At 38.5% G+C, this 27,224-nt stretch overlaps 1 protein-coding gene and 1 non-coding gene across 4 annotated transcripts; both read right to left on the reverse strand.

The window, feature by feature from the left end:
- Nucleotides 1-285: 285 nt before the first annotated feature.
- Nucleotides 286-26,547, reverse strand: Spg21 (SPG21 abhydrolase domain containing, maspardin). 3 transcript variants are annotated; one of them, XM_027926055.2, is made up of 9 exons: nt 26,458-26,547; nt 22,262-22,348; nt 20,096-20,257; nt 15,638-15,718; nt 14,615-14,760; nt 7,358-7,466; nt 6,019-6,126; nt 2,572-2,712; nt 286-988 (listed from the first exon to the last, which is right to left on the reverse strand). In XM_027926055.2, the coding sequence occupies exons 2-9, from the start codon at nt 22,322-22,324 to the stop codon at nt 872-874; spliced, it is 927 nt and encodes a 308-aa protein (XP_027781856.1). In that variant the 5' UTR covers nt 22,325-22,348; nt 26,458-26,547; the 3' UTR covers nt 286-871. The 3 variants fall into 3 exon arrangements, with proteins under 3 accessions (XP_027781856.1, XP_027781857.1, XP_027781858.1); XM_027926056.1 differs by having other exon boundaries at nt 26,451-26,539; XM_027926057.3 differs by lacking the exon at nt 26,458-26,547 and adding an exon at nt 25,770-25,894.
- Nucleotides 18,225-18,331, reverse strand: LOC114085136 (U6 spliceosomal RNA). Its single transcript, XR_003581421.1, has one exon. It is a non-coding gene; the product is annotated as a U6 spliceosomal RNA (small nuclear RNA).
- Nucleotides 26,548-27,224: the final 677 nt, after the last annotated feature.

Consider the following 27,224-nt stretch of genomic DNA (forward strand, 5'->3'; position numbering starts at 1 on the left):
TACTGGGGATCAAACTCAAGACCTTTGTATATGCAAGGCAAGTACTCTACCACTGAGTTACATCCCGAGCCCGGACTTTTAAAATACTATTTCCTTTATGTGTACTGAGAGAAAGAGAGAATGTAGGAGAAAGTACTGGCACACAGTAGCTGCTCAATAAATAAAAGCAACTGTTATCTTACCATGAGCAGGGAAATTAAGTAATTTACTAAAAGCCACACAGAACTGGTAAAACCCATGGTCAATGCATCCCCAATGGGCAGCAAGAATAATTACAAAAGCCACTCACTGAAACTTAATTTTTATTCCAAATGAACATAATGTCTAGAAAGAAAACAGCTAACACTCCAAATAATGTGCTTAACTGGAAATTAAAAGTAGTTGATGTGCAGGAAACCTAACAGCAGAGTGCCAGCCTTAGCTCTCTGATGATGGCTATGTCAAGAAAGCATAAAAAAACCGGTGTCCTTCTGATACATGACCTGGATGTGAACATTTACAGCAAAGAACAAAAATCAAGAAGACAGGAAACAGAAAAAGGAAAAACCCTCAGAATCCCAAACCTCAGAAATTAGTATTCACTTAACACAATGGTGAAGACTTTTGATAGTAAATTTTCACAATTTGTAAAATGTGAGTCTTCAAAAGTATTTTTTCAATTTCAAAAGCTAAAAAAATCGAAGTGGGGACAGTTAGTTACACTGGCATAGAAGAGCTGCTGCCTGTCAAGATGACAATCAGTCCTACTTCCAAAACACAGTGAGAACCGGTGAGCCTGATGAGCCTAAGGAAGAGGCTGACTGGTGGTGCTGACGTCACTGATTGTACAAGAACACACTGGGTCACCTCACAGCAACAGCAAAGGCCACATCTACTGCTCCTCCTGGCTGATGCTGAGGTTGCCTTTCTGCACCTCAAGCTCCTCAGCACTGACCATAGATGGGTCAATGGCGGCATATTTGGTTCCATGGAACTGCAGCAAATGTATCTGTAGAGATGGAGAATTATTATTATTTTGTTTAAAAAGTATTTTTTTTCAGTGCTGGGGATTGAACTTCATTAATTAGCTTCATTAATGCTAGGCAAAGGTGGTGTCACTAAGCTACACCCCTATCCCTTTCTTTTATGTTATTTTGAGGCAGAGTCTCACTAAATTGTCCAGCTTGGCCTCACACTTGAGATCCTCCTGCCTCAGCCTCCTGAATAGCTGGGATTACGAGTGTGTACCATCATGCCCAGCTCAAATCATTATTTATTTATCTTTGGTATCAGAGATTAAACCCAGATTGAGCCACATCCCTGGCCCTTTTTTATTTTGAGACAGGGTCTCGCTAAGTTGCTTAGGGCCTTGCTAGGTTGTTGAGGCTGGCACCCAGCCAGAATCCTCATTTTTAATGGATGCATTACAGAGAAGAATGTATACTGCCTTATATAAAAAGCTTGGTTTGTAACCTGGGCAACTTAGTGAGACATTGCCCTAAAATAAAACATAATGAGGACTGGAGATACAGCTCAGTGGAACAGTACCCCTGGGTTCAATCCCTAGTTATCACAAGAAGGATTGGTGGGCAGCCCAGCTGGAAAACACCACAATAGCAGATTTTTTTCACCCCAGTACTGAGGAATGAACCCAGGGGTGCTCTATCAGTGAGCTACAACCTGGCTTTTTTTGGGGGGTGGGGGACAGTGTTTCTATATGTTGACCAGACTGGCCTCAGACTTGCCATGGACACCATGTCTAGAGACCATAGCAAATGTCTTACCCTTCTCAAATTAGAATCTAATACAAACTAATTAGGAAAAAATCAGCAAACACAGAAAAATAAAAAATACTACAACATGGGACCTTTGATCCTAAATTGCTTTCTTTGTAACCAGTCCCTCCACATTCCTAGAACTGTCTTCATAAACATCTTAAATGGCTGCATGCTGCTCCGTGAGCAGGTTTTAGTCTTCTGTTGCTGTGAGTTAGGTCCTCCCCATCTTCTGCTACTATGATTAATATTCTGGGCATCAGTTTTTTTATGTGTAGGATCCTCTCCTTAGGATCTATTTCCACAAATGAGTGGAAAGATTAAAGAGAGGACTGGCTTTGTAAGGCTCCTGATAATTTTTGTAAAATTGCCCTTGTTACTGCTATTCCAATATCCTAGAGGATAAAGATGTAGGTTTTAAAATTTCTTTAATGCATTAAAATTAGATTTAAAGAGTAGCTTCATGAAACTCAAACTAACCGCATTTAGGTCTGATAGACATCTTGCTTTGGCTGAATTGTGTCCAAGAAGTAATGTCATATCATACCAATGGCCACCTTAGTGTGTGGACATGGGCTTGCTGCTCTAGAAAGAGCTGGTGGGCACAGAGTTGCCCATGGTTCTTTCATAAAGACTGTTGGAAGTCTTCTATAAATTATAAATGTAAATCACATTTAACAAGTTAATGCCTTGTTCTTCTCATTCCCACAGAGAATTCTGTTCTTCCCTTATTTAATCCATCATCCAAAAAAAAAGCTTTGTTACAAACCTTTAAGTTTTAAGCTCAAAGTGCTCTGGATTGCAAGATAGGACTCACCTGTACATAAAGATTCACTTCTGCACTTCTACACAGGTAGGGAAAATTGCCTCCAGTTTTAAGGTGAGCTCTTCGGGCATTAGGATACAGTTTGTACATTTCTTCTTTAGCTTCAGTTGAAAGTGCACTCTGGTCAAATACCTTTAAAAATAAACAAACATTGGGCTAGGGGTATAGCTCAGTTGGTAGAGTGCTTGTCTTACAAGCTCTAAGGCCCTGGGTTTAATCCCCAGCACCAAAATAAATAAAAACAAACAAACAAAGGCTGAGATGTTCTTTCCTAGTATGGAGGGTGTCACCTCAAGTGTTTCTTTCTCATGAAGACATAACACTGACTGCCACAGCAGCCTGAACCACCTTCTAGTGCTGACCCCTGAGCACTTCTAACCCAACCTCACACCTTAGTTAGATTTCCCTGCAAAATGTCCCTTGCATTTTTTGGTGGTGGGAGTGGAGGGGGGAATTCTACCATGAATTTCCCTTTTCCTCAAATATACCTAATAGAATTAACAGTGAACAATCATTATTGAAAAATATCAATTAAAAAAAATCACAAACTCTCAAAAGCATTTTTATTCATTAAAAACAACTACACAGCTGGGCACTATGGCACACACTGATAATTCCAGCTACTCAGAAGACTGAGAAGCAGGATCACAAGTTTGAGGCCAGCTTCAGCATCTGTCTCAAAATTAAAACAAAACAAAACAAAAAAACAAAAAACAAACCTGGGGATGAAGCTCAGTGGTAGAATGCTTGCCTAGCATGTGTGAGGCCCTGGATGGAATCCCTAGTACCTCACACACACAAAAAAAATTAAGTCATATAATCTCAGTGAAAAAAAAAATTCCAAAAGGTATTTAAAGAGTATAGGTTAAAAAGTCCAAATTCTTTCTTGGAGGAGCCACTTTTTGAAATCTAGAGAATATGATTCTACATGTCTTTCAATGCCCAAACAAGTTTTTCAAAAAGTAATTTAAAAATAAGAAACCACACACACACAAATTTACACAAATAATTTTAAATGCATTGCCAACTAAATATTGTAGTTTTCATTGGCCATGAACCCAGGTAGTAAACAAAGCTGCAAAAGGAGTGTAGGCTGAGCAAATATACTGTGAGTACCACTGAAAAGCTTGCTCTATGTCATGGTGACTGTCAGACATAGCAATTACAGCAGAAAATAAAGAGTTATTTACTGCTTGTATAATTTCCTGACAAATCAATTCTTAAAAATACATTATTTGCATTTAGGAACAAATTCATTTGAGGCAAAATAAAGTAATTACATCATTAAAAAAAGTAAATTTTTGAGCTGTAGCTTAGTGGTATAGCACATGCTTAGCATGCAGGATGTACTAGGTTTGATCCTAGCACCTCCCCCCACCAAATTTTTAAGTCGAAACCACAGTGGGGGTGGGGATGTGGCTCAGTGATAGCCTGCTTGCCTATCATATGTGAGGCCCTGGGTTTAATTCCCAGCACTGTTTAAAATACAAAACACACACACACAAACACACAGTGAGATACTGCTTCACATCTATTAGGATAGCTGTAATCAAAACAAAATACAGATGGGCATGGTGGTGCATGCCTGTAATCCCAGTGGTTTTGGAGACTGAGGCAGGAGGATCATGAGTTCAATGGCGAGGTACTAAGCAATTCAGTGAGACTCTGTTTCTAAATAAAATACGAAATAGGGCTGGGGGGCGGGCTGGGATATAGTTCAGCTGGTAGAGTGCTTACCTAGCATGCATAAGGCCCCAGGTTCAATCCCCAGCACAACCACCAAAAAAAAAAAAAAAAAAAAGGAAAAAAAAAAAAATAGGGCTGGGAATATGACAGGGTCTCGCTGAGTTGCTTAGGTTGAGTGATTGAGTATCCCTGAGTTCAATCCCTGGTACCAAAACAAAACAAAAACCCCAAAATACAACAAGACAAGTCTTGTTCAGGATGCGAATGTACATTACGGGTGGGAATATAAAATGGTATGGCCCTTGTGGAAGACAAATGGCAGTTCCTCAAAAAATTAAACAGAATTGCCACATGATATAGCAATCTCCCTTGTATCCTTGTATGTAGGAACCCTCAAGATTAAAAGCAGGGACTCTGGGCTGGGGTTATGGCTCAGAGGTATAGCACTTGCCTAGCACATGTGAGGCACTGGGTTTGATTCTCAGCGCCTCATACAAATATATAAATAAAATATTTCATCATCAACTAGTAAAAATATTAAAAAAAAAAAAGCAGGGACTCCACTGGGTTCATTTCTCAGCATTGTATATAAATAAATAAAATAAAGGTCTATCAACAAATATATATGGCAGGGACTCAAGCAGTTTTTTTGTTTCTTTGTTTGTTGATACCAGGGTTTGAACCCAGGGGTGCTTTACCACTAAGCCACATCCCCAGCCCTTTTTATATATTTTATTTAGAGACAGGGTCTTACTGAGTTGCTTAAGGGCCTTGCTAAATTGCTGAGGCTAGCTTTGAACACAAGATCCTCCTTCCTCAGCCTCCCAAGCCACTTGCTTCAGTTAACTTTTAATAACAATTTTCATAGAGGCAATATTCACAATAGCCAAAAGTTGAAAACAACAATTCAAGTGACAGATGACTGGATAAACAAAATGTGGAATATAAAATGGAATATTTTTCAGCCTTAAAGGAACAACATTCTGACACACATCGAATTGGTGAATCTTAAAAATATGGTAGGATTGGGAGTGTAGCTCAGTGATAGAGCACTTGCTTAGAATGACAATGCCTTGGGTTAAATCCCTAGAACTGCAAAAAATTAAAACATTGTGCTAAGTGAAACTATCCAGACATAGAAGGATGGTAGTGTATGAATCCACTTACATGATGTATTTCTTAGAAAAGGAAAATTCAAAGACAGAAAGTAAGATTGTTGGTTGCCAGGGGCTGGTGGGAAAGGAGGAACGGGAGTTAATGTTTAATAGTTTATTTTGGATGATGAAAAAGTTCTGGAAGAAGATGGTGAATGTATGTGATGTCACTGAACTGAATACTTACAAATGGCTAAAGTGGTAAATACTGTTATATATGTTTTAAAAAAAGTTTTTGTGTTAATTGACTTTAGGTATTTTTTGATTGTCTGAGGGGCACTTTCTCTTTGCTACCCAGATGTGAAACAGCTAAAATATATCAAATATTTTTTGCTTTCTGTTGGCAAGAAAGCAAAAATAAACCAAAATGGGCAAAGACTACTATGCTTGTTTAAATTTATGTTTATTTCAACAGTATTAATCTTGTGAGGAAAAAACCAGGTCAAGCAATAAACACATTATTTTGGAATTGGGAAAGCTGAGGGCAAATGTAAAAGGCAAGGCAGCACTTGAAGCAGCACATTTAAAATCTGAAAACTGTATCTTGGCAAATAATTTCAAAAGGTAAAATATCTATTTTACTTAACAGGAAGCTTACATCCATTATGGTTACAGGGATGTCCCGAATTTTATGAGGTTCCACATAAGAATTCTGACAATTCAGGGTAAGTCTTGAAGCCAGTTCACTCTGACCCAAACTTTCCAGCTGTGGAAAAAAGACATGTTGGGTTTCTGATATTTTGTTTTTTATATTTACAGTAAATCAACAAATAACATTTGTATTTATAAAGGTGGTATCATGTACAGTGGGGCCAGAAAAGTTACCAATAAAGAGAAACAAAGTATTTGAGAGACCCTGGAATGGGTTTCTCTCGTGGTAATCTTTTTTTCTGTTCTGGAACCTGACTAAGGTCCCATAAATGGAACCTGGCCTTTCAAAGCCCTTAACTGAAACTTCCTGCTTCAAGGAGGTGCCTGTGGGCACCATGTCAATTCCCACACCTCAAAGGTGTCAGATAAACATCTAAAGAATCTTTGAGCTAGAAGAGACCTCAGAAATAACCTACCTATTAAGTTACTAAAGGCAAGCCTACAGCCAGGTACAGTAGTGCATACCTCTAATCCCAGCTACTTGAGAGGCTGAGGCAGGAGAATCTCATGTTCTAGGCCAGCCTCAGCAACATAGTAAGACCCTGTCTCAAGATAAAAAAATAAAAGGGCTGAGGTCTAGCTCAGTGGTAGAGTGAGCCTGGGTTCCATCCTTAGTACTACATAATACAGCATGGTTCATCAGATTTACCTTGAGAAAAAAAGGCAGAGGGTAAAGTAAAACTTACAGATTCCCAGTATCATATACCCAAGGATACCAGATTATGAGAGGCCTTGGAATCTATTTTTATTTTATATTTTTGTGAGACAGGGTCTGGCTAAGTTGCCTAGGCTGGCCTTAAACTTGAGATCCTTCTGCCTCAGACTCCCAAGTCACTGTGATTACAGTATATGTCACTATACCTGTCTTTTAAAAAAATTTAAAGTAAAATATACTTTTAACTGGCTCATAAAAATAAATATTGCTCATTGATGAGGTAATGTAACATTTTAATACATGTATACATTTTGTGATGCTTAAATCAGGTTAATAATATCTATTTCTATTTTTCTTTTGAAATGGTTAGTAAATTATTATCTGTAGTCATACCGGAATCTATACTTTTAAAAGCTATCCATGTGATTTTGATGAACAGCTATTGGGAAGCACTAATGTAGCCAAATCCTTACCAGCAGTGATATCTGTTGGGAGTATTAAAGTTAATATGGAAGGCTGCTTAACAAAGACCTCTAATGCATATTCAATGAGACAGATATATCTTTAGAGACTAAGTACCTGTGGAAATTCCCAGTACAAGGTGTTCTCACCCCAGTACCATGATCCTTACCCTGTCCACCATGAAATCAATGGCATCAGCCATCATTGGGTCCACTGGGCCAGACGAAAAGTTTCCAAGAACTATCTTTTTGAGCATAAATGCTGGCATCAGCCAAAAGCTGTAAAACAAAGACCTGGTAATTCAAACTTTCAAGACTATACATAAATGGCAAATATTCACTTAACATTTAATAGCTAGATACTTGGAATCTAGAGATTTAAAAAAAACATACTCCCTTCAAAGAATTCAGCATGTAGATCCTATATGCACTTTTCTAAGCTCTCAACAAAAATTATGGTCAAATTAAACTTTTATTTGAGTATGCAGAATATAAGCAATATTTCAAAAATACTTTCACTGAGTTAGGCATTCTGATGATTCCAGGATTTTTTCCACCTAACTGATCTTATTTCCAATGGCTAAACTATTTTCTTTGAGAAACTGATAATTAAGAGAAATATTCCTTCTTTCTAGTTAAAAAACACCTTCTGATTATACCAAAATGAAAATTATCATGCCCATTAAAACTTGCTGTTAGCCTCACCTGGGTTAATTCAGAGCCATTCAATCTTTGTGAATTTCTATATGTGATTTTTAATTGATTTTATTACACGAATTTCAATTTTTTTTTCAATTATGCTGACATCCTGGTATAGTTAACAGTACAGGGTCAGCATGAACAAAGACAAGAATGCCAACCAGCTACTAGCTGCTATTCTCCCAGCAGTGTAACACTTGCCTAGGTTCAAGGCAACCTAGGCAGCTGCCTACATCGGAGGAATTTCAATTATTGAGCCAGCATGGAGGGTAAATGCTAATTTCTCTAAAACTATGCTGAATATTATTTATAAAAGATGAAGATCACCTTCTGATGCTTACTTTCATTGGAAGTTGACTTTCTCTTCAAAGAACCATTTGGCCATCTTCCAGTTAATTAAGTTTTCTGTCATCACCACTTTCTCTTGAAGATAAGGGTAGGCCAGGAGAAGTGGCCCATGCCTATAATCCCTCAAAAATTTGATGCCAGCCTCAGCAAGTTAGTGAGACTCTGTCTTGAGGGAATGAGGGGAAAAAAAGTCTGGGAATGTAGCTTGGTGGTAGAGTGCCCTTGGTTTCAATCCTCAGTACAGCGGGAAGGAAAAAAAAGAATTCTCTCCATAAAACACTATTTGGAAAGGGATAAGAGTTGTTGGACTTTTGTTCAAATTGAGAATTTATTTGTTTATGTATTGCATTTGTGTGAATTCATTCTTTGTTTTCAGAATGGGAGGAACACTATCAATCCCAAGAAAATCCTGTTAGGGCAGATTTTAGGTAATTGGTTCAACTGTAGTTATGAGTCCACAAAAAGGAAAAAAAAAATATTTGCTTTTGTAATACTGCTTGGTACCAGTATCCTTTGGAGTCAAGAAAGACATGGCTTGAAAATAAGTTATGAAAACAGCATTGGGCAGGATTTAATTCAAACACACGAAGGTAAATCGCCCCTAGGATTCCTAAAAAATAGTTTTGGCAGGGGTTCCTGTGAGTGACTTGTGTTGTGTTTTTGGCAGGGATTTCTCAGGTAACTCAGCATTTTTTTCTGGTGAATTCATATGGCTATATGTATCTAATTGAATATTTTTGTTGATAGCATGCCTAATTTAAAATATCTCTTGTGAATAAGTATAATTCTTTAAGTACATTTATAGAATAATACATAAGACTTTTAGCTGTTTATTTTTTCTTCTGCTTTCTGCTTATATTAAGATCATTTTCTTATTCAAGGTCACTTAGAGGTTTGTTATTTCAGCCAGTCCTAGCTGAAATACAATATCTAAAGAGTTAACTTTTAGAATGAATCCATGCCAGTTGGTGGATATAGCTTTTAAGGTGTTTAACAAAAGATAGTGACTGCAGAAAGAGGATGTAAAACACAATGCTTCTTTGGTGGCTTCTGCATTAGACTTTCAAAGAAAAATTTCCTTAAAGAAAGATAAGGTGCCCTCTGCTAGGATCAATGCATCTACTGTCCGGAAGAACACTGGGTGGGGGTGGGGGGGAACTGTCCTAAGTTGAAGAATGTATGAGTAGAAAAGAAAGGAAAGAGAAAGACTGGGGGCTTGCAGATGGCAGAAAGGAAAGAATATTCAGATCCAGAAAGAGGCCCAGGAGCTAGTTCCCTTGGATCTAAGGCATCTGATACAAATTCACCCAGAGGATCTCCATACAAAATTGACAGTGGGGAACAAATTGATTTTCTGGTGGATGCAAGCACTACTTCTGAATATTAAGCTGCACATACTATTTACATACTATTCCTGCAATAGGCATCTTGGGAAAAATAAAGGACCACACCTTTCAGCAACCTTTAGAATACCATAATAGGGACATCATCCTAAAGCACAGTTTCTTGTGTATGCCAGAGTGCCTAATTTCCTTTTGGGGACAAGATCTTCTATATAAATGTTCAAGTAATCTTTTTACAAAGACATTGCAACATTAAGGTCCCACCTGAACAGACTTAGTATCTGCCATTAGCCCTCTTAATGTCTAAGGAACAATCAGAGGGACATGTAACACCTGAAATTATCTGAGAGGTAAGGCCCATTATGTGGGCAGATAGGACTCCTGGCAAGGCAAAAGATGCTTCCCCCATACAAACTGCCTTTAAGGAAGGGAAAGGGTAATGCCTTTTGAAGAGGGAGCTCGGCATGGGATAAAGCGCATTCTTAAAACGTTTCTTAATATGGGACTCACCAAACCTTACCAGTGTCCATATAACACACCCATTCTTTGGGTCAACAACCCATATTTGACTGAATATCAATTTCTTCAGGATCTACAGACAATAAAAATAGGATCTGTACCCAGGAGAGCCTAATCCATACACTCTGCTGACTACTCTGGGAGAATACTGATTTTCAGTTCTGGACCTCAAGGATGCCTTTTTCATAATTCTGGTAGAAAATGAATCCCAATAACTACTTGCATTTGAGTGGCAGGACCCACATACTCAGTTTGTTCTACAATACTATTGGACTATACCGCCCCAAGGACTTAAGAATTCTCCCACTTTGTTCAAGAAAATTCTGGCTAAAAACCTACCTAAGGTCTTTCAATTTAGTTCAGGGACTCTCTTTACAACATGTGGCATAGTGAGCCCAATATATGACAAAGGTCTTGCCAACACAATAGACTGAATTATTTAACACAATATGAATACAAAGTGTCTCAGAAAAAGGCACAAATATGCAAGCAACAAGTCATTTATTTGGGTTTTGCTTTGTCCCAGGAGTAAAGGGATCCTTTCCCAGATCATAAACATGTTTGGTGATAACTAAGGATTTTGGAGAATGGCTGATTTTGGATTGCCACTTATGGGCTTAGAGTAAAACTGCTCTATGAGGTCTTTAAGGGTCATAATCTTGAGCCTCTAGAATGGACTAAGGAATCTCAAAAGCTCTTTGATACGGTGAAGGAGAAGTTAGTAACAGCTCCTGCCCTGGGTCTTCCTGACTGCAAAAAAAAAAAAAAAAAAAAAAGCCTCTCAGCCTGTATGTGCATGAAAAACAAGAATTAGGACCTGGAGTTTTAATTCAGCCCTTAGGAAATGTGCTGTCTCTAGCAGCATGTTTTCCCAAACAATTGGATCACATAGCTAAGGGATAACCCTCATACTTGCCAGAAGTTGAAGCCACTTGAGTATTCTAACCACTTGTGTATGTAAAGAATGGGGCTTAACTAATGACCAAACATTCCCTGAAAGGAAATGCAGAAATGAGAGACAGAAAACTTTGCCTTGTGACAACCTTTGTGTAAGTGTCCTACCATACCCTCTCCCTATTAGAATTTAAAAGGAGGCTACTGGCTCACCTCAGGAAGAATGGAAAATACCAAGTTATTCTATTGAACAATACCAGCCATGAGACTATAGGTTACAGCTGGGCTGAGTTTAGCCACCTTATTCCCCAATGAGCACCACCCCGCCACCCCCTTCAACATAACTACTTGTAGATCATTGAACTAGAGTATTCCAGCCAGCTGAATCTTTGATCAGCCTTTGCCTAGTCCCAAATTACAACTGTTTACAGATGGGAACAATTTTATCTACCAAGGTAAGTGCCAGGCTAGGTGTGCAGAGGTAACCTTATAAGAAACATTGAAGACAAAAGCATGCCCTCCCTGAAATTCAGTTCTGAAGGCAGAAATTGTTGCCCTTATTAGGGTTCTCTCCCTAGCCAAGAAAAAGGGGGTCCCTGGAATCTTGCAGTTACCAGAGGTGGCTCACAAGTCTCTCCAGATGGTCATAATTCCCTATTATGGCCACCAGAAGGGGAGAGCATAGTGAATAAAGGAAACCAATTGACTAAGCAGCCAAGGCTGCTAGGGCTGGTGACAGCCCTGATGGGGCCCTCTGGTTTTCTAAACTGACTTATCTCGATAAGACTAAAAAAGTGCTAAAGAATGGGCTTAACTAATGGCCAAACAGTCCCTGAAAGGAAATGTAGTGCTTGAGGAATAATTTGGATCCTGGAAGTCCTAAACAATGATAAAACACATCTACCACAGTACTCACTTTGGGAGAAATGCCACTCTCCAAAGGATACAGAAATATGGGACCAAATGTATAAAAACTGTTCAATATGTCATTCAAAACTGCTTGAAATATAATCTGAAGGAGATATAACCATCAGGCCTATACAAATGGGAGGTCAGTTTAGGGAATGACCCAGCCAGACCTGAAATTGATTTTACTCAAATGTCCCAAGTCCTGGGAAATTCCAGATGTTAGTTTTATAGATACTTTTCCTGGGTATATAGAGGCCTACCTGACTTAACTAAAAAATATGAAATTCTCAAGACTTTTAAGTTGGGATTTGGAAATTAAACCAAGATTTGGGTTGCCTAACAATTCAAAGTAATAATGGATTTTCCTTCATTTCAGCTATTACCTAACTGGTATCTAAAATGTTGCACATAATTTGATAATTATACTCTTTAGAAGACTCAGTTAATGGGAAAGACCAAGAAGACGAATCACATTTTAAAGAAAACTAACGTAAAAAATTGTCAGAAACCAACTTAACTTGGGATAAGACATTACCAGTTGCTCTGTTACAGATCAGGGTAGTTCCCTGAAGCAGATTCAAATTGAGTCCTTTCAAAATGCTCTGTGATAGGCCATTTCAGATGTCTTCTCCATAGGAGGACATCATGACTTATTAAAGGATCAGGACCAGCTAGTGACAATATGTAAAAACATTGGAGACTATATTAACTTTGGTATATCCCACTAATGTATCTATTCATCCATTCAGTCTGACGACTGAGTTTTTCTAAAAACCTAGAAGGAATAAGGACCAGACCAACAGTGTGTGGCAAAGTAGACCAGACAATCTGAAGAACTTCTAAGAACCCATTTTTCTGTCAAATTAGCCAGAGTAAAACAGGGGATCTACCACATGAGGGTAAAGTCTGCAACCACTGACTCGCCCATTCCAACAAGGCCATTAGATTCCTGGACTTTTGCCCCAAGGGAGAACCCCAAGTACTTAATTTAAGAAAAAATGAAGGCTCAACAATATGAACTGGTAATATTTACCGAAATTTTCCTCCTTGGTGATCTTATGAGGTAACCCTCTCAAATGCTTGATAAAACCTCCCATGTCTGATCAGGAATGTGGGTCTTGGGGAACGAAGTTTACCTGATTAAATGAAGATGGCTCCCTCAGTATGGTCATATCCTACTTGAACCCCCTCAGTTCACCCATTAGCTCTAGATTTAATGGATATGTTCACTATATAGGGGGTATGAACAAATAAGGAAAATCTTTGAAATCCTACTGGTAAACCATATGGAAGGATCTTATAAAGAGGTACAACTAGTTCCCCATAGGGAGAAAATGGGCTAGCCCAAATGGGAGCCTGTCCTAGGCTGCACCCCTGAAAAAAGGATTTTGATTGTATCCTGAAGGATACAAGGGAATGTTGATTTAGTTTAACCTGGCCTAGAGTTAAAACTCCAATGCAGAACACCATTTGTAATATGGGGAAATGCTGATTTTGTTGGGGAGAAATACACCACACAGTAATCATATCTCTTATGTGATGCATCAGAACTAATGTTATAGTAAAAGTTTACTGGAACAGGCTAAGACTTCAAGTCCAAGTTAACCATTCCATTCCATATAACCCCTCCTTTGCCTGCTTTCAACAGGAAGTGGCCAGAGCAATCATTGCCCTTTGTCCGACAAGATTGTGAAATAGAGTATTGACAGTTGGGAAAATTGTGGCTGTACTTATGAATATCCTCTGCTAGAAAGAGCCTGTGCCTCCCTGAGCATGCAGCCCTTGTTAATCTTTTAAATTAGCAGCACAAATCAATAGATTACCAGCTACCAGGTTTTCCCCTACAGATAAAAGGAACTTAAAACCTGTGTTAAGATTTTTTTTTTTAATTTGTCCTACTTAGTTGTACATGAGAGCAGAATGCATTTCAATTCATTGTACAAAAATTAAGATTTTTGAGGGGATGCTAGTCCACCATTCTTGGTCTTGCTGAATAAATATTTTTCTTTGCCTCAACAACTTGTCCTAGATTCACTGGGCCCTTTGAGTGTGGAGTAAATAAACTTGGGTTTGGTAACAGGCCTTTTTTTTTTTTTTAAGATAGAGCCTACCTTGCTGGCAATGAAAGAAGTGAACAGTAAACCAGCTTTCAGGTACTATCCAATATCTATCCAACTAATTAAAATGATAAAATCAATGAAGGGATACCTCTGAGGAGACAGGTACCCCAATGTTATCCCCCAAGCATTTTCACCACTTCCATCTTTCTGGAGACATGATATCAAGTGTCATGATGTGAAGAGCATCTGCTGGTGAACTAACTGCTCTAGTCTTCCCAGTTGGAGAACACATCTCAGGAAAATAACCCAGAAAAGGAAGGAAAGCAATGATTTGTACAAAAATTTATAGCAGTGATGGAAAACTGGGGAAAGCCAAATGCCTAATGAAATTTTAGTCAATATATAGAACTGTTCACACAAAAAGTACAAGGAGAACACAGTAGCAGTTGATGCATTGTGAATGTACATTAAGCAATAATTTAGAGTAACAGAAATAGCTGAATTAAGAGTTCACTTGCAAGTGACTGTTTTAATTTTAAAAAACAAGGAACTACAAAAGACAGAAGATAGGAACCTTTTTCTCCCACTGCACCAAAAACTCCAAATTCTACTGAATAAAAACAATACCTTTTTGGTCCAAAGTTTATATTCTCACCTGTTTGCAGTCCAAGTTTGGTTAAAGATAGAGGTATCACTGAAGGAATTGCAGAGGATGAGGGAATGGACTCTAGGTGATTTGTGAGTATATTCAGCAAACTTTTGGGCCAAAAAGCCTCCCAAAGAAGCCCCAAATAGATGAACCTAATTATAAACAAACATAAGGTAGATCCTAAAACACTGATCAATCATGACCACAAGAATCAAAAAAGTTGCTTCAATTATCACTAACTACAGAATATAATGGCATCACTACCCAACAGACTGAACTATGTACAGTAATTAGAAATTTAGAAAACACAGCTGGGTAAAGTGGCACTATGAGATACAATTAATTATATATATAGAATACACACACACACACACACACACACACAATTTTCCATATATGGGAATTTATTAAAACACAGTGAAATGTAAACTCTAAAAGGATAATTGCATGGCTGGGTGCAGTGGTGTAAACCTGTAATCTCAGCTACTTGGGAGTCTAAGGCAGGAGGATGGCAAGTTCAAGGCCAGCCCCAGTAACTTAGTGAGACTGTTTCAAAATAAAAAAAGGGCTGGGGGATTTAGCTTAATGTTAGATAACCTTTGGGTTCAATCCCAGTACTTTAATAAAAATAATAATTGATTATGTGAATTATATCACAATAAAGCATTTTAAAATATAAAAAGAAGCTGAGTACAGTGGCACATAACTGTAGTTTCAGCTACTTAGAAGGCTAAGGATCACAAGTGTTCAAGACAACTTAACCATAATCTCAAAAGATAAAAGGGCTGGAAGCCAGGGTAGAAGCACATGCCTATAATCCCAGAAACTCGGAAAGCTGAGACAGGAGGATTGCAAGTTTGAGGCCAGCCTGGGCAATTTAGTAAGACTCTATCATAACATAAAATAAAAAGGGAGCACCGCTGTGTTCTATCCCCAATACCACAAAATAAATAAAAACAAAACATTAGGCTTTGCAAGATAGAGGCAGAATTAAAATCACATGTAAGTAATTAGCTTCAGGGTACTCACTTTATCCAATTGTAAATGGTCTAAAAGTTTTCTGAATCCATCACAGAATTCAAGATGATCCCAATAAACTGGATACTGCAACTGAAATGATTTTTTATTTTAAAAACTACAGAAGTAAAAAATGCAACATGTCTGAAAAATTTAGGACTCATCTAATACCATTTCTTATTTGCCCAAGCTTTGCTTCCATATTCAAAGTATGTGAAAATATTCATCTTCTAAGTATAATAAAGCACATTTTACTTAACAGTGCAGAATTTAAAGAGAATTAAAAGTAGTTGGGTAGGCTTGTAATCCTAGTGACCTGGGAAGCTGAAGTAGGAGGTTTGCAAGTCTGAGGCCAGTCTCAGCAACTTAGTGAGATGCTGTCTCAAAACTTTAAAAAAAAAAAAAAGGCAAAGGGCTAGAAATGTAGCTCAGTACCTTTGGGTTCAATCCATCATACCAAAAGAAAAAAAAAAAAGATTTAAATAATAGATGAGAAAGTCTAAGCACTAAAACAACAAGGGTGAATAGAGCAGGCAGACCTCATCCAAATAAAGAAACAGTTTCCCCTAAACCCAATTTCATTCTGAATTGAAGACATGATGCTCTACTTGCTCAGGAAAATAGGAAATAAAATCTGTTCGGAGGAGAGCTTCTTCTCTTTTTGGTAATATTTCTTTAAAGGGGTGTTAAATAAAATTGTTATTTTAATCGACCCACTCTATATGATATCCTGTACTTCCATTTGTGACAAAAAAGTAGCCTATTAATGCTATCAATGATGAAAAAAGAAGTACAAGTCATAAATTCATTTTAATGGAATTTAGGCTTGTCCTCTAAGGATTCCCCCTTTTTAATATACATACAATTCATCTGATGGGCTTGTTGTTTCAACGCTTAGATTTTTTTTTTATCACTGGAAAAAAAAATCAATGGAAAAAATACTGCCATGTGAATTATGGGATTATTTTGGATGTAATATATTACTTTTATTTTTAAAATTCTATTTGTGGATAATAATTCCACTATTCTGAAACAGGATGGAGACCAGATTCTCCCTAGCCGAACATCTGAGAATTTGCATCAGATAATAACCTAAAAGAAAGGGGATGATATTTTTATGAAGCCTTTAATTTAAAAATACCCATACCAGGCTAGAGGTATAGCTCAAGAAGAGAGTGCATACTTAGCATGCATACGGCCTGGGGTTCTATTCCCAACACACACACATTTGAGTACAAATGAAACTGAGGAAATCTGAATAAGACTGGCAGATTATATTAGCATCAATACCCTAGCTATGATATTGTGTTAGTTTTGTAAAATGTTACCACTGGGAAAAATATAAGAGGAATATTTCTTTGCATTTGTTCTTTTGGTGGTGCTAGGGATCAAGTTCAGACTTCACTCAAGCTACGCAAGAGCTCTACTACTGAGCTAAACTGAGCTAAGCCCAATCCTTTTTTTTTTTTTTTAAATATTTCTTTTAGTTGTAGATGGACACAATACCTTTATTTGTTTTATTTATTTATATGTGGTGCTGGAGATCAAACCCAGTGTCTCACACATGCTAGGCGAGCACTGTACTGCTGAGCCACAATCCCAGCCCTCTTTTGTTTTTTTAATAGTTTAATGTATTTTATTAGCAAGCTTTACAGGAACAGCACAGAAAACAGATAACATTCAAAACATATACTTACATGTAGAAACAGAAAAATATAGTGACTGGATGTAACTTACTGTATAATATAAATGCTTCAAGCACCATTTAGTTGCTAAAAATAAGAAATTTGTTTTAAAAAATCCAACCAGGCACAAAGTACATGCTTGTAATCCCAGCTTATAGGGAGGCTGAGATAGGAGGATCCCAAGTTCAAGGCCAGCCTGGGAAACTCAGCAAGATGCTGTTAAAATATAAAAATTTTACAAAGTGGAAGTTCAGTGGTAAAGCACCCTTCAGTTCAATCCCCAGTACCATAAAAAATAAAACAAATAATTTAATCCAAAAGTTGGCACTATCCAGAGAAACTTTAAAAGTTTATTTATAACGATTATAAAATTGAACTTGTTCACTGAAACATTTTAACTTAAAATTTTACTGTTTTAGGTCTGGGGTTGTGGCTCAGTGGTAGAGCACTTGCCTTGCACATGAGAAGCACTGGGTTCGATCCTCAGCACTACATAAAAAATAAATATAGGTATTGTGTCCATCTACAACTAAAAAAATATTTTTTAAAAAAGTTACTGTTGGGCTGGGGATGTGGCTCAAGCGGTAGTGCGCTCGCCTGGCATGCGTGCAGCCTGGGTTCGATCCTTAGCACCACATACAAAAACAAAAGATGTTATGTCCGCCGAAAACTAAAAAAAAAAATAAATATTAAAATTCTCTCTCTCTCTCTCTCTCTCTTTTAAAAAAAAAGTTACTGTTTTACATCTCTACATTTGTATTAAAAACTGATGAAATAAATTAGAAAAACTGTCAATATCTGATTTTTTTCCCCGTTTCCACTTACAATCATATATTTAGGTACCGTAAGATCTTGTGGAAAAAAAAATCTAATGTTCATAACTACCAATAATAACAAGAAGAATAATACATTTTTAAAAAATAGAACATTTCATCAATTTTCATATCACCCTTGAGATGGGGCCATGCTAATCTTCTCTGTATCATTTCAACATTAGTATACGTGCTACCAATGTGAGCATTTTGTATTATTTCTTACAAATACACATGACTCTGTAATCACCTCAATAAAAATGTGAATTAAAAAAGACCCATGCATTTTAGTTGTTAGATACTAATGAATATCTAATAAATTTCAAAACTTCTGATCAAATTCTGATGACAGTTTTGAAGACACTGTTGGCCTTTTCTTGATTCACTATCTACTTAATAAAATAGAGGAAGACCACCTCAAGAACCTTGAGGGCAAAGAAATATCAGGCAGAAGCTAAAGTTATTGAGACCTGCCAGCCTGGAGTAATAAACACATTGTCAGCATCTGCTTACACTCCCCAGCAGGCCAGACACCTGAGGGTGGCTCATTTCCCCTCCCAGGGTATAGAGGACTGAGATGAAGGTGCACCAACTGCTCTCCTATGATGCTACATATGAAGAAGGATGATGAATACCTAGAACGCAGGAGGATTAGGCTACAGAGACTCAAACATGTCATCTTACAAATATTTTAAGAAATGAGAAATGAAGCCAGAAAGGAAAAGTCCTGGGGGGAAGGGGGCAGCAGGCAATGCTTATAACTGTTTTCTCAAGAGAAAGGCTGTCAGGAGGAAGAGGACTTACATATTTGGTGTGGTAGTGTTGGTGGTAACCCTAGTAGAATTTTCAGTTACCTTCCAAGAGAAGAGAACTGATCCACTTTCTCTTCTTTAGATAGGATACTGGCTATAATTATACAATTTATTACTAACACAGAGCACCATGTGCATGCTAATATTCCAGGATCAGAAACCACTGCCAGCTCCAAAGCTAAAGAAGGGTCTCTCTTCTTCCTCACAAGTTAGAAGAGCTATCAGGCATGTAATCCCAGCTACCCAGGACACTGAGACAGGAGGATGTCAAGTTCAAGGCTAGCCTTGGTAACTTAGCAAGACCCTGATTCAAAAAACAAAAAAGACTGGGGATGAAGCTAGTGGCAAAGCATCCCTAGGTTCTATCCCTAGTACTAACACTGCCCCCCGACCCCCTGCCAAAAAAAAAGTTAGGAGACCAACTTCCTCACCAACCTGTGCTATTACACAGGCACTGGAGGGAGGGAATCAGCCACAAGCAAGTGCCTTCCCTATACACACCTTTGTTTCAGAGAAAGAAATTTGAGAATGATCAGGGGACACTAGGTTGAGACTTTAGACCAAACTTGACTATAAAATAACAATGGAAAAAAAAACTTCTTAACCAATACTAAGGATATGAGTTAACAAAAGAACCTTATTTCAATGTCAAAGATTGACATTAAAAGCAAGGTTTTCACTCAGCAGATTCCTGTAAATTAGTAGATCCCTCTGTTGACTTACATTCCATGCTCAACTTCCTGGAAACAGTGGTGATACAACAGGAGGGGAAATGGAGCCAGAAGACTGAACTTGGTCTCCCCCTCCACCATCTATCTGCTGGCTGTGTGACTTTGGGTGATCACTAAAAATGACTGCACCTCGGTTTCCTCTTCTATACACAAGGACAAATGCTTCTTAGTATTCAGAACTATGAGAAGTGTGTCAGGAAAGAATGCATGTAAAAGCTGGTACAGAGAAGGCTACCATTAGCAGATCTCTTCCAAAACTCTGTATGTCTGTATATACACACCAGTTTCCGGCAACAGGTTTCATCTCACATTTTAAAACAGGAAAAGAATATCTTATCACAATAAAAAGAAGTGCCCATCACTACGATTGTCAGAAACAGAAGCATAAAAAACACAATCTGAATTTTAACACTGAAGCGATAATACTTACAGCTATAACCCGATAGCCCCATCCAGTCAAAGCCAAAATCTGCCGGAAAAATACATCTGCAGTTCCGCTGACAGGGGGGAGAAATATGAGAGGACACCTGATACTTCTGGGGCCCGCATCATAAAGCGACCATATTTTACTGTCATCATCATCTACGATAATCTGGAGGGAAAATTACAAGAAAAAAATGGAAAACTTTATGAAATTTGGGTTTTATACTATTGCTTTATACTAATTTCACTGACAATTTTAACAGTACTGCTTTGTTACAAGGTAACTTGGGGATCACACCAGATTAGCATAAAAGGCCTTGGTTTCCTTTTCTTACTCCAATGCTAACAGATTGTTCAGAACTGCTTTGTAAACTTCCAGAGAGCTGCTTTTTTTCTGTTTAAATTTTCCTGTTCATCCTTGATAATAGGAAGAAGTCTACTTTGTTTACCACTAGGCAGTAAACTCTGTACATAGCATCTTATTTCTCCCCTATACTTCCGGTGGTGGTGGTGGTGGTGGTATGTGTGTATAAGGAGGGCGGTATGCACAGTTATTCTCTGGCACTGACCCAGAGGCCTGGCTGGGATCAATAGGGTCAGAGGATAAATAAGGGAGGATAAACTGGAAAAAAATTACATTAATTAAATTAATTCCTACAACTACTTCTAGAATATTTAGGTAAGTGGGAGAAAAACAACAAAAAACGACCCCTGAACTCTTAATGATCTTTGACAGAGCACACAACAAATACCAATCTTGTAGTAACAAAATCATGTAAAATGAATGCATCTTCAAAATCTCCTAGGGAATTACTTTAATAATCCAATTTGGAAGAATAACACAAAAATAGTATGTTCACACAAATATGTTCTGAAATGGTACATTCTGAAATAGTACATTCTGAAAACGGATAGAGACAATGTTATGAACATAAATGTGTTTATCACTTTGACTTTCTCAAAGGACCCTGAATGGCAATTTTGTCATATTCCCTAAGAAAACGCAATATATTTAATAATTTAAATTCAAACACCAAAAAATTTCAAGCAAATTCATCATGACTTGTGAACCAAGCTGACTGACATCAATTAAAAATTACATCAATTAAACTAATTCCTACAACTACTTCTAGAATATTTAGATAAGTTTGGGTGTTTTAGGTCTGGTGATCAACATGCTGAGGGAGAGAATCCATCAGGAGGAACTTGTTACTTGAAGGGATGGAACCAAGTAGAGGAATCCCAGAGGCCAACTCTCCTTTTAGTATAAGCAATAGTCTCCTAGAAAGCAAAACGGAAGGGGAGCTTTGGTAAGCAGCCCAAGTTCTTCTGAATTTGTCACCAGATTAATCTGATTTCAATACATAACCTACCAGGCAATGTGACCTTTAATATGTTCCTTATCTGTGAAATGAGCACCCAAGGATCCACCTTTTCAAACTGCTCAAAGTGTTAAATAAGACATCTGGGGATGTCCTACAATGTATGTATCCTGTCTACACCTGGAGAACTGTACCTTAGATTTCTATATGGAGAACAATTTTTTTATTAATTCAAACTTGCATGATTCTTCCACAATGCCTGCCCTGACAAAATGATTATGACAAAAAAAAAATGATTATGACAGAGACATAGAAGTTCTTGAGATCACAGTACTATCATATTGCTACAGGGGAATCAGCAAAGATTTTACTCTGTGATGTGAACAGCCTTTGTCTAGTGTGATCCCTGAACATTTGGGATTAAATCTTTGATATAAGTGTTTAGAGTTTACAAATATCTCAGGCAAATAGGCTTACAAAGAATGACTATAGCAGAGTAAGTACATCATTGCAAGCAGAAGTCTATAAGGTGACCCACAATAAATCTTAAAGCTGAGAAAGAGAAACAGAACTTTACTGTACTTAATCCATAGTTGGTGCTGTCAGCCTTCCACTATACCACACTAAAGAATACACACATACCTGGTTACTTGAATATGTAAAGCAATTATAAATAATGAGTACTGTTATACTTATGTTTACTCTTGAATGAGTCTTAATGGATGCAGTGCATCCCAGAGTTTGACGCTTGGCAATAACATTTACTCTCAAACACTACTAAGGCATACATCTAAATCACATGCAAAAACAATACAAGATTTTGCAAAAAGGTATAGTAAAATCATACATACCTTTTTAAGGGGAACTGTACTTCTAAACCAGTTATAATCAGGAGAGACTTTAATCTCTCCCATGATTAGCTGAAATGGAGGTTAACCCTGAAATAAAAGCATGTGATGTTTCATGTCAAAAATTCATGTTTACATCAGAATTAAATGTAAAGTCTGGTCTAGCTATATCAACAACAGTTTAAAACCAAGGAAATGGGCTATTTTATCTTGTCAGTGTATATTTAAACTACAGAAAACAATTTGGTGAAATGCTAAGAGAGATAACCATTTCTCCCCTCTAGTTCCTCTAGAAGAGTAATCTGGTCTAGAAAATTTAAATGACTTACCCGAGATCACATGGCTATTGCAAAACTAGGTTCAGATGCAAGACAGTCTTTTCTGACACCATACTGCCTGTCCTAGTTAAGTAATTCCAAACTGCAGTATCATTGCCTGTCTTTTGACTGTGTCTTAAGAATCCATTTTAATAAAGATGTTGCTGATTGATTATATGGAACAGTCCACACTAGAGAAAGGAATTAAAATAAGCCTGATTTCTGATAAATTCACAATATACCATAACTCTAATGCTAGCAGAACGTAACTTCAGAAATGTAGTTTGTAATACAAAATACAGGCAAATTTACTGTTCTCATTGATGTGAATTTAAAGTTACATAAGTTACTCAGAAAGATCTATGATATAAATGTGAAAGCACTATAACCAGCAACATAGCATCTGTCTTTAGAAAAAAATGCATGGACTTCTAATGCAAGCTTAGTGATTTCTAGCTTTTATCTCTCTGTGATGTTGGATAAGTCATCACCATCTTTGGGCTTGTTTCCTCACCTGAGTTTTACCAGTGTGTCCCCAGAGTCTAGAATAGTGCTTGGCACATAGCAGGCATTATCTATTGACTAAGAAAATGACTACATCCTACGGGGACTGAACTAGGCCCTCCTAGAGTCCCTTCTAACCCTGGCATCTGTGAGCTTGGTATTGGTTGAGTATCAGCAATTTCAAGGCTGCCCCTCTTTGCTCAGGCATCTGTTATGTCTTAACAGGAACCTGAAATTATAATTCCCTGTTTCAGAGTCTTTATTGTCAAGTGAGGAACTTTTACTTATATGTTTGTAATGATACTAATACTTATCTTGTACTATGTCCTTGTACCTCAGGGCAAGTCTAGATTTCCTAGCATGGCTAAGATGAGTTTGAGATGCCATTCAATTCCTGGACTGATTCTGAACTGTTATTTTAGAGAATGTCCTCTGGACTGGCAAGAAGCAGAGGATTCTAAACTCAATAGAATTCTTCCTCATTCACTGGCCTTCCACATCTGCTTCTACAGGGATACAAATGTTACTTTGGAGAGTTACTAAACTGAACCCCCCAGGAGACAGAAATGTAGACATTCCAGTATTAGACTTGATTTACAACTGCGACATTGTAATAATGGTTTCATCTCTCAAAGTTAAGATGGTACTTTTTGAAAAGTTTATTAAAACCATAAGTTGCTTCAAAGTACCAAGAAAATCACTAGTAATCTTACACTGAAAAATCAGTGTGCACAGATGTAGTTATTGTTCATGTTAAAATAAAGAAAATCATTGTTTGCATAATCCATTGTATCTTAAACATTAACATGTTAAAAAACTAAGTAATTTAACTAGTCTTAGAGAAGCTGGTTATTACTTTTAAATGAAAACAACTAGCACATATATAGTTAATTCTGGAATATTTTCCACGTGGACAGTCTTTAATTACTCCCATATCATCTAAACACTTCCTACTAGAGACATTTTCTAGTATTACACTTCTAAAAACAATCACTCTGTTCTACAGAGGGGGAATATAAAAACATGTTAAACAAAATCTCAATATATATTTTTAAAAACATCTAATTAAAGCCAGAAAGTTTGCTTCTAGTCTCAATAAACATAGGATAAAAAATAGTTTTAGGAATCAGTTGCAATACACAAACCAAATTACCACACAAACACAAAGTCTTACAAATTCACCCAATCATCTACTTCTTTCCTATAGTAAAACTCGAGAGATGTTTCTTACCAAGAGTCCTCAGTATAATTCACAACCACCTCAGTATTATGACATGTTATAACTAATCTTGCTAGATGGAGAGATTCCACCCAGCTGTGACTAAATTTTTGCAGGGACAAGTGATTTTAACACTTGTGCAAGTTTGGCAGTAATGAAAGGTGAGACAGATAGCAAATGTTGCATCTGACCAGCTGATGTCTATGAGAAAAAGGCTCCCTGCTGCAAAGTGAAAGCAGCTGTGAGTGGTATGAAAAGGAAAGTTTGTTCTAGCTCTCTTTCATCCTCTAAAGGGGTAGATACTTTTCCAAGTCACAAGAGAAATATTCTGTCTATGGCACAGAAGGTTAACTGAGATTGTAACCAAACTGGTCAGGATGAAATAAAAAAGAATGTGGATGGTAAGCTCAACACTGTTTGATCTTTTGTGATTTGGTTCTTCACAAAAACAAAAGCACCTTTTCAGGCTAGTGGGGAAAGGGCCAGAGAATGGTCTTAATCTTGATTAAGCCACAGTCCAGGGGTGTTCTGGACACCCAGTTCTCTGGCCCTTTCTTGTGCTGCTGAACAATAAAACAGCTAGTTGAGATAAGTGTGTACCATCCTTCAGGGAGTCAACAGAATCTCCCAGGCTTTAGTCAAGGAAACATTTTACAAATGTCACATATCCAGCTTAACCAGTCACAGATTTCTGACCCCTTATCTTAATCTATAGTTGATTTACATATAGAAAACATGTGACTATCAATAATACTAGCAAAATATATATATGAACCCAACTCTTCTCCAGGTGATATATTTGGCGTGGCTTTTTTTTTTTTTTTTTTTTTTTTTTTTTTTGCCAGAGATTGAACCCAGGGCTTCAAGAATGCTAAGCACTTACTTTTACCACTGAGCTACACCCTAGCCCGGCAACTGGCTTTTAAATTCAGGTCTCCTGGGCTGGGGTTGTGCCTCAGTGGTAGAGTGCTTGCCTAGCAAGTGTGGGACCCTGGGTTCCATCCTCAGCACCACATAAAAATGAATAAATAAAGGTATTGTGTCCAAATACAACTAAAAAATAAATATTTAAAAAAAATAAATTCAGGTCTCCATTCCTTACCATACTAATGTATAGCTATCTTTTTTTTTTTTAAGATTTCTTCAAGGGAGATGTATACCTCTTTATACCTCTTTTCTTCAAAAATCTATTCCATTATCTATAAATCTCACAACAGGAAAAGCTGTCTACCCAACATCTCTTCTGTGACACTTCTTGAGCTATCAGTGCAAAAGCTTTTGGAAAATTGAACACAGCTACTAGGTTACTGCTTAGTCTGTTGAATCTTTGTGCCAACAGAAGCTGGACCACTACAAATGAAGACAAAAAAAGAAACATAAGCTTCTAATTTATAACTTCCCAAGAAAAGAAGAGGAAAAGTGCGACACTGGACCTGCCACTTTCCTCATCCCCCATTCATAAACCACATACCTGGCCTATCACTTTCGGGCTGAGGTACAATCCCCAAAACGACTGGCCTCTACTCAAACGTTTCTTAAACGTTTACTGAAATAGCCAGTTGCGGTGGCTCCCGCCTGTGATCCCAGCTACTCCTGAGGTTGAGGTGGAAGGATCGCCAAGTTTGAGGCCAGCCTGACAACTTAAAGAGATCTGTCTCAAAGCAAAAAAATAAGAAGGGCTGCTGGTGTAGCTCAGTGTGGAGTGCCCTTGAACTCAATCCCTGGTACAAAAAAAAAAAAAAAAAAAAAAAAAAAATTTGCTGAAATAAAATGTTTTTGGGCTATGTCCTCACGGTCCCAGGATGAATATGCAGGAGGATGCCCTGATAAAGCCTTCTGCCTTCCCACAACCCCCAAGAAGAGGCTCCAAACAGTCCTCATCAGTCCCACCAGTGACAGCCACACAAAGGTAGGGAGGGTCACAGGCACACCGACCACCACCCATGAACTCAGACTTGGCCTCAGACATAAAAACACTGAGACACACTCACACACGTATGCAATCACGTGCATGGTCACATGAACCGGCCCACTCGGGGGCTACACACAAAGTCACACCCGGCCGAGGCAGCCGCGCATGCTCCATACACACCCATCTACAACCCCACACACATCACACACCTACATTCCCGATTTCCATAGCCTCACCGACCTCTCACCTGCCGTGGCCACCCCCACGTCCCTTTGCTCCCAGCTCCAAGGCGGCTCTTTGCTCCTATATCCGAGTAGATGGAGGCGGCTGGGATCCGCAGCCAGAGCCCGGAGGACCCGCAGACACAGCTGGCGGGGGAGCGGGGGAGCGCTGGAGCCCGGCCTCCGAGGGGCGGGGCGCGCGGCCGAACAAGCCCCGGGCCGCGGCGCTCCCTCCTCCGGAACCGTGTGCTCAGCAGGCGCGAGCCTCCAGCTTCCGGGTTCGGAGGAGGGCGGGGCCACGTCGCGAGGAAGGGGCGGGGCTGCGTGGCTCCGGCAGTCACTATGGCGACGGCGCGGACTGGAGACTGGGCAGGGAGACACCTGGCGCCATCAGGGATGCTGGCGGTTGTGGGGGCGGACATTAGTCCCAGCGGGGGCGACGGGCGCAGGACAAGGTCCGAGCTGTCACTGGGTCAGCCCTAGGTCATCTATCTGACGTGGCATCAGGAGGAAATTATGGTAATGGAAGAAAGGGGCGTTTGGCTTCAAGTTCGCGGGCTGCTTCTCCGTCGTGGAAAGCTTTAAGGAAACACCTTTGGGTTCTGGGCTTTGTATGCTACTTGTGTCTTGGCACAGCCAGAGACACCCTCCACAGTTTTTCCTCAAAGCCTTCCCCTCCCGTGTGCTGTGTCTTTTGGGATTTCTGGAAACATTTTCCCACTCAGCTTCCCGTTCCTTCAGCCTAGGCTTGGCCTCAGACATACATCCTCTTCCTTCAGATACTGAAAATATT

Source organism: Marmota flaviventris, chromosome 2 (genome assembly GCF_047511675.1).
Source record: "Marmota flaviventris isolate mMarFla1 chromosome 2, mMarFla1.hap1, whole genome shotgun sequence".
Lineage (NCBI taxonomy): Eukaryota > Metazoa > Chordata > Mammalia > Rodentia > Sciuridae > Marmota > Marmota flaviventris.

Bases quoted from the DNA above. Each gene is read 5' to 3' on its own strand.
- Spg21 (XM_027926055.2), bottom strand. From the start codon at position 22,324: ATGGGAGAGATTAAAGTCTCTCCTGATTATAACTGGTTTAGAAGTACA. The intron at 14,761-15,637 runs GTGAGTACCCTG...GTTTATAATTAG, and splicing joins ACCATTTACAATTGGATAAA to GTTCATCTATTTGGGGCTTC. The intron at 7,467-14,614 runs GTGAGAATATAA...TTTGTTTTACAG, and splicing joins CAAACTTGGACTGCAAACAG to CTTTTGGCTGATGCCAGCAT.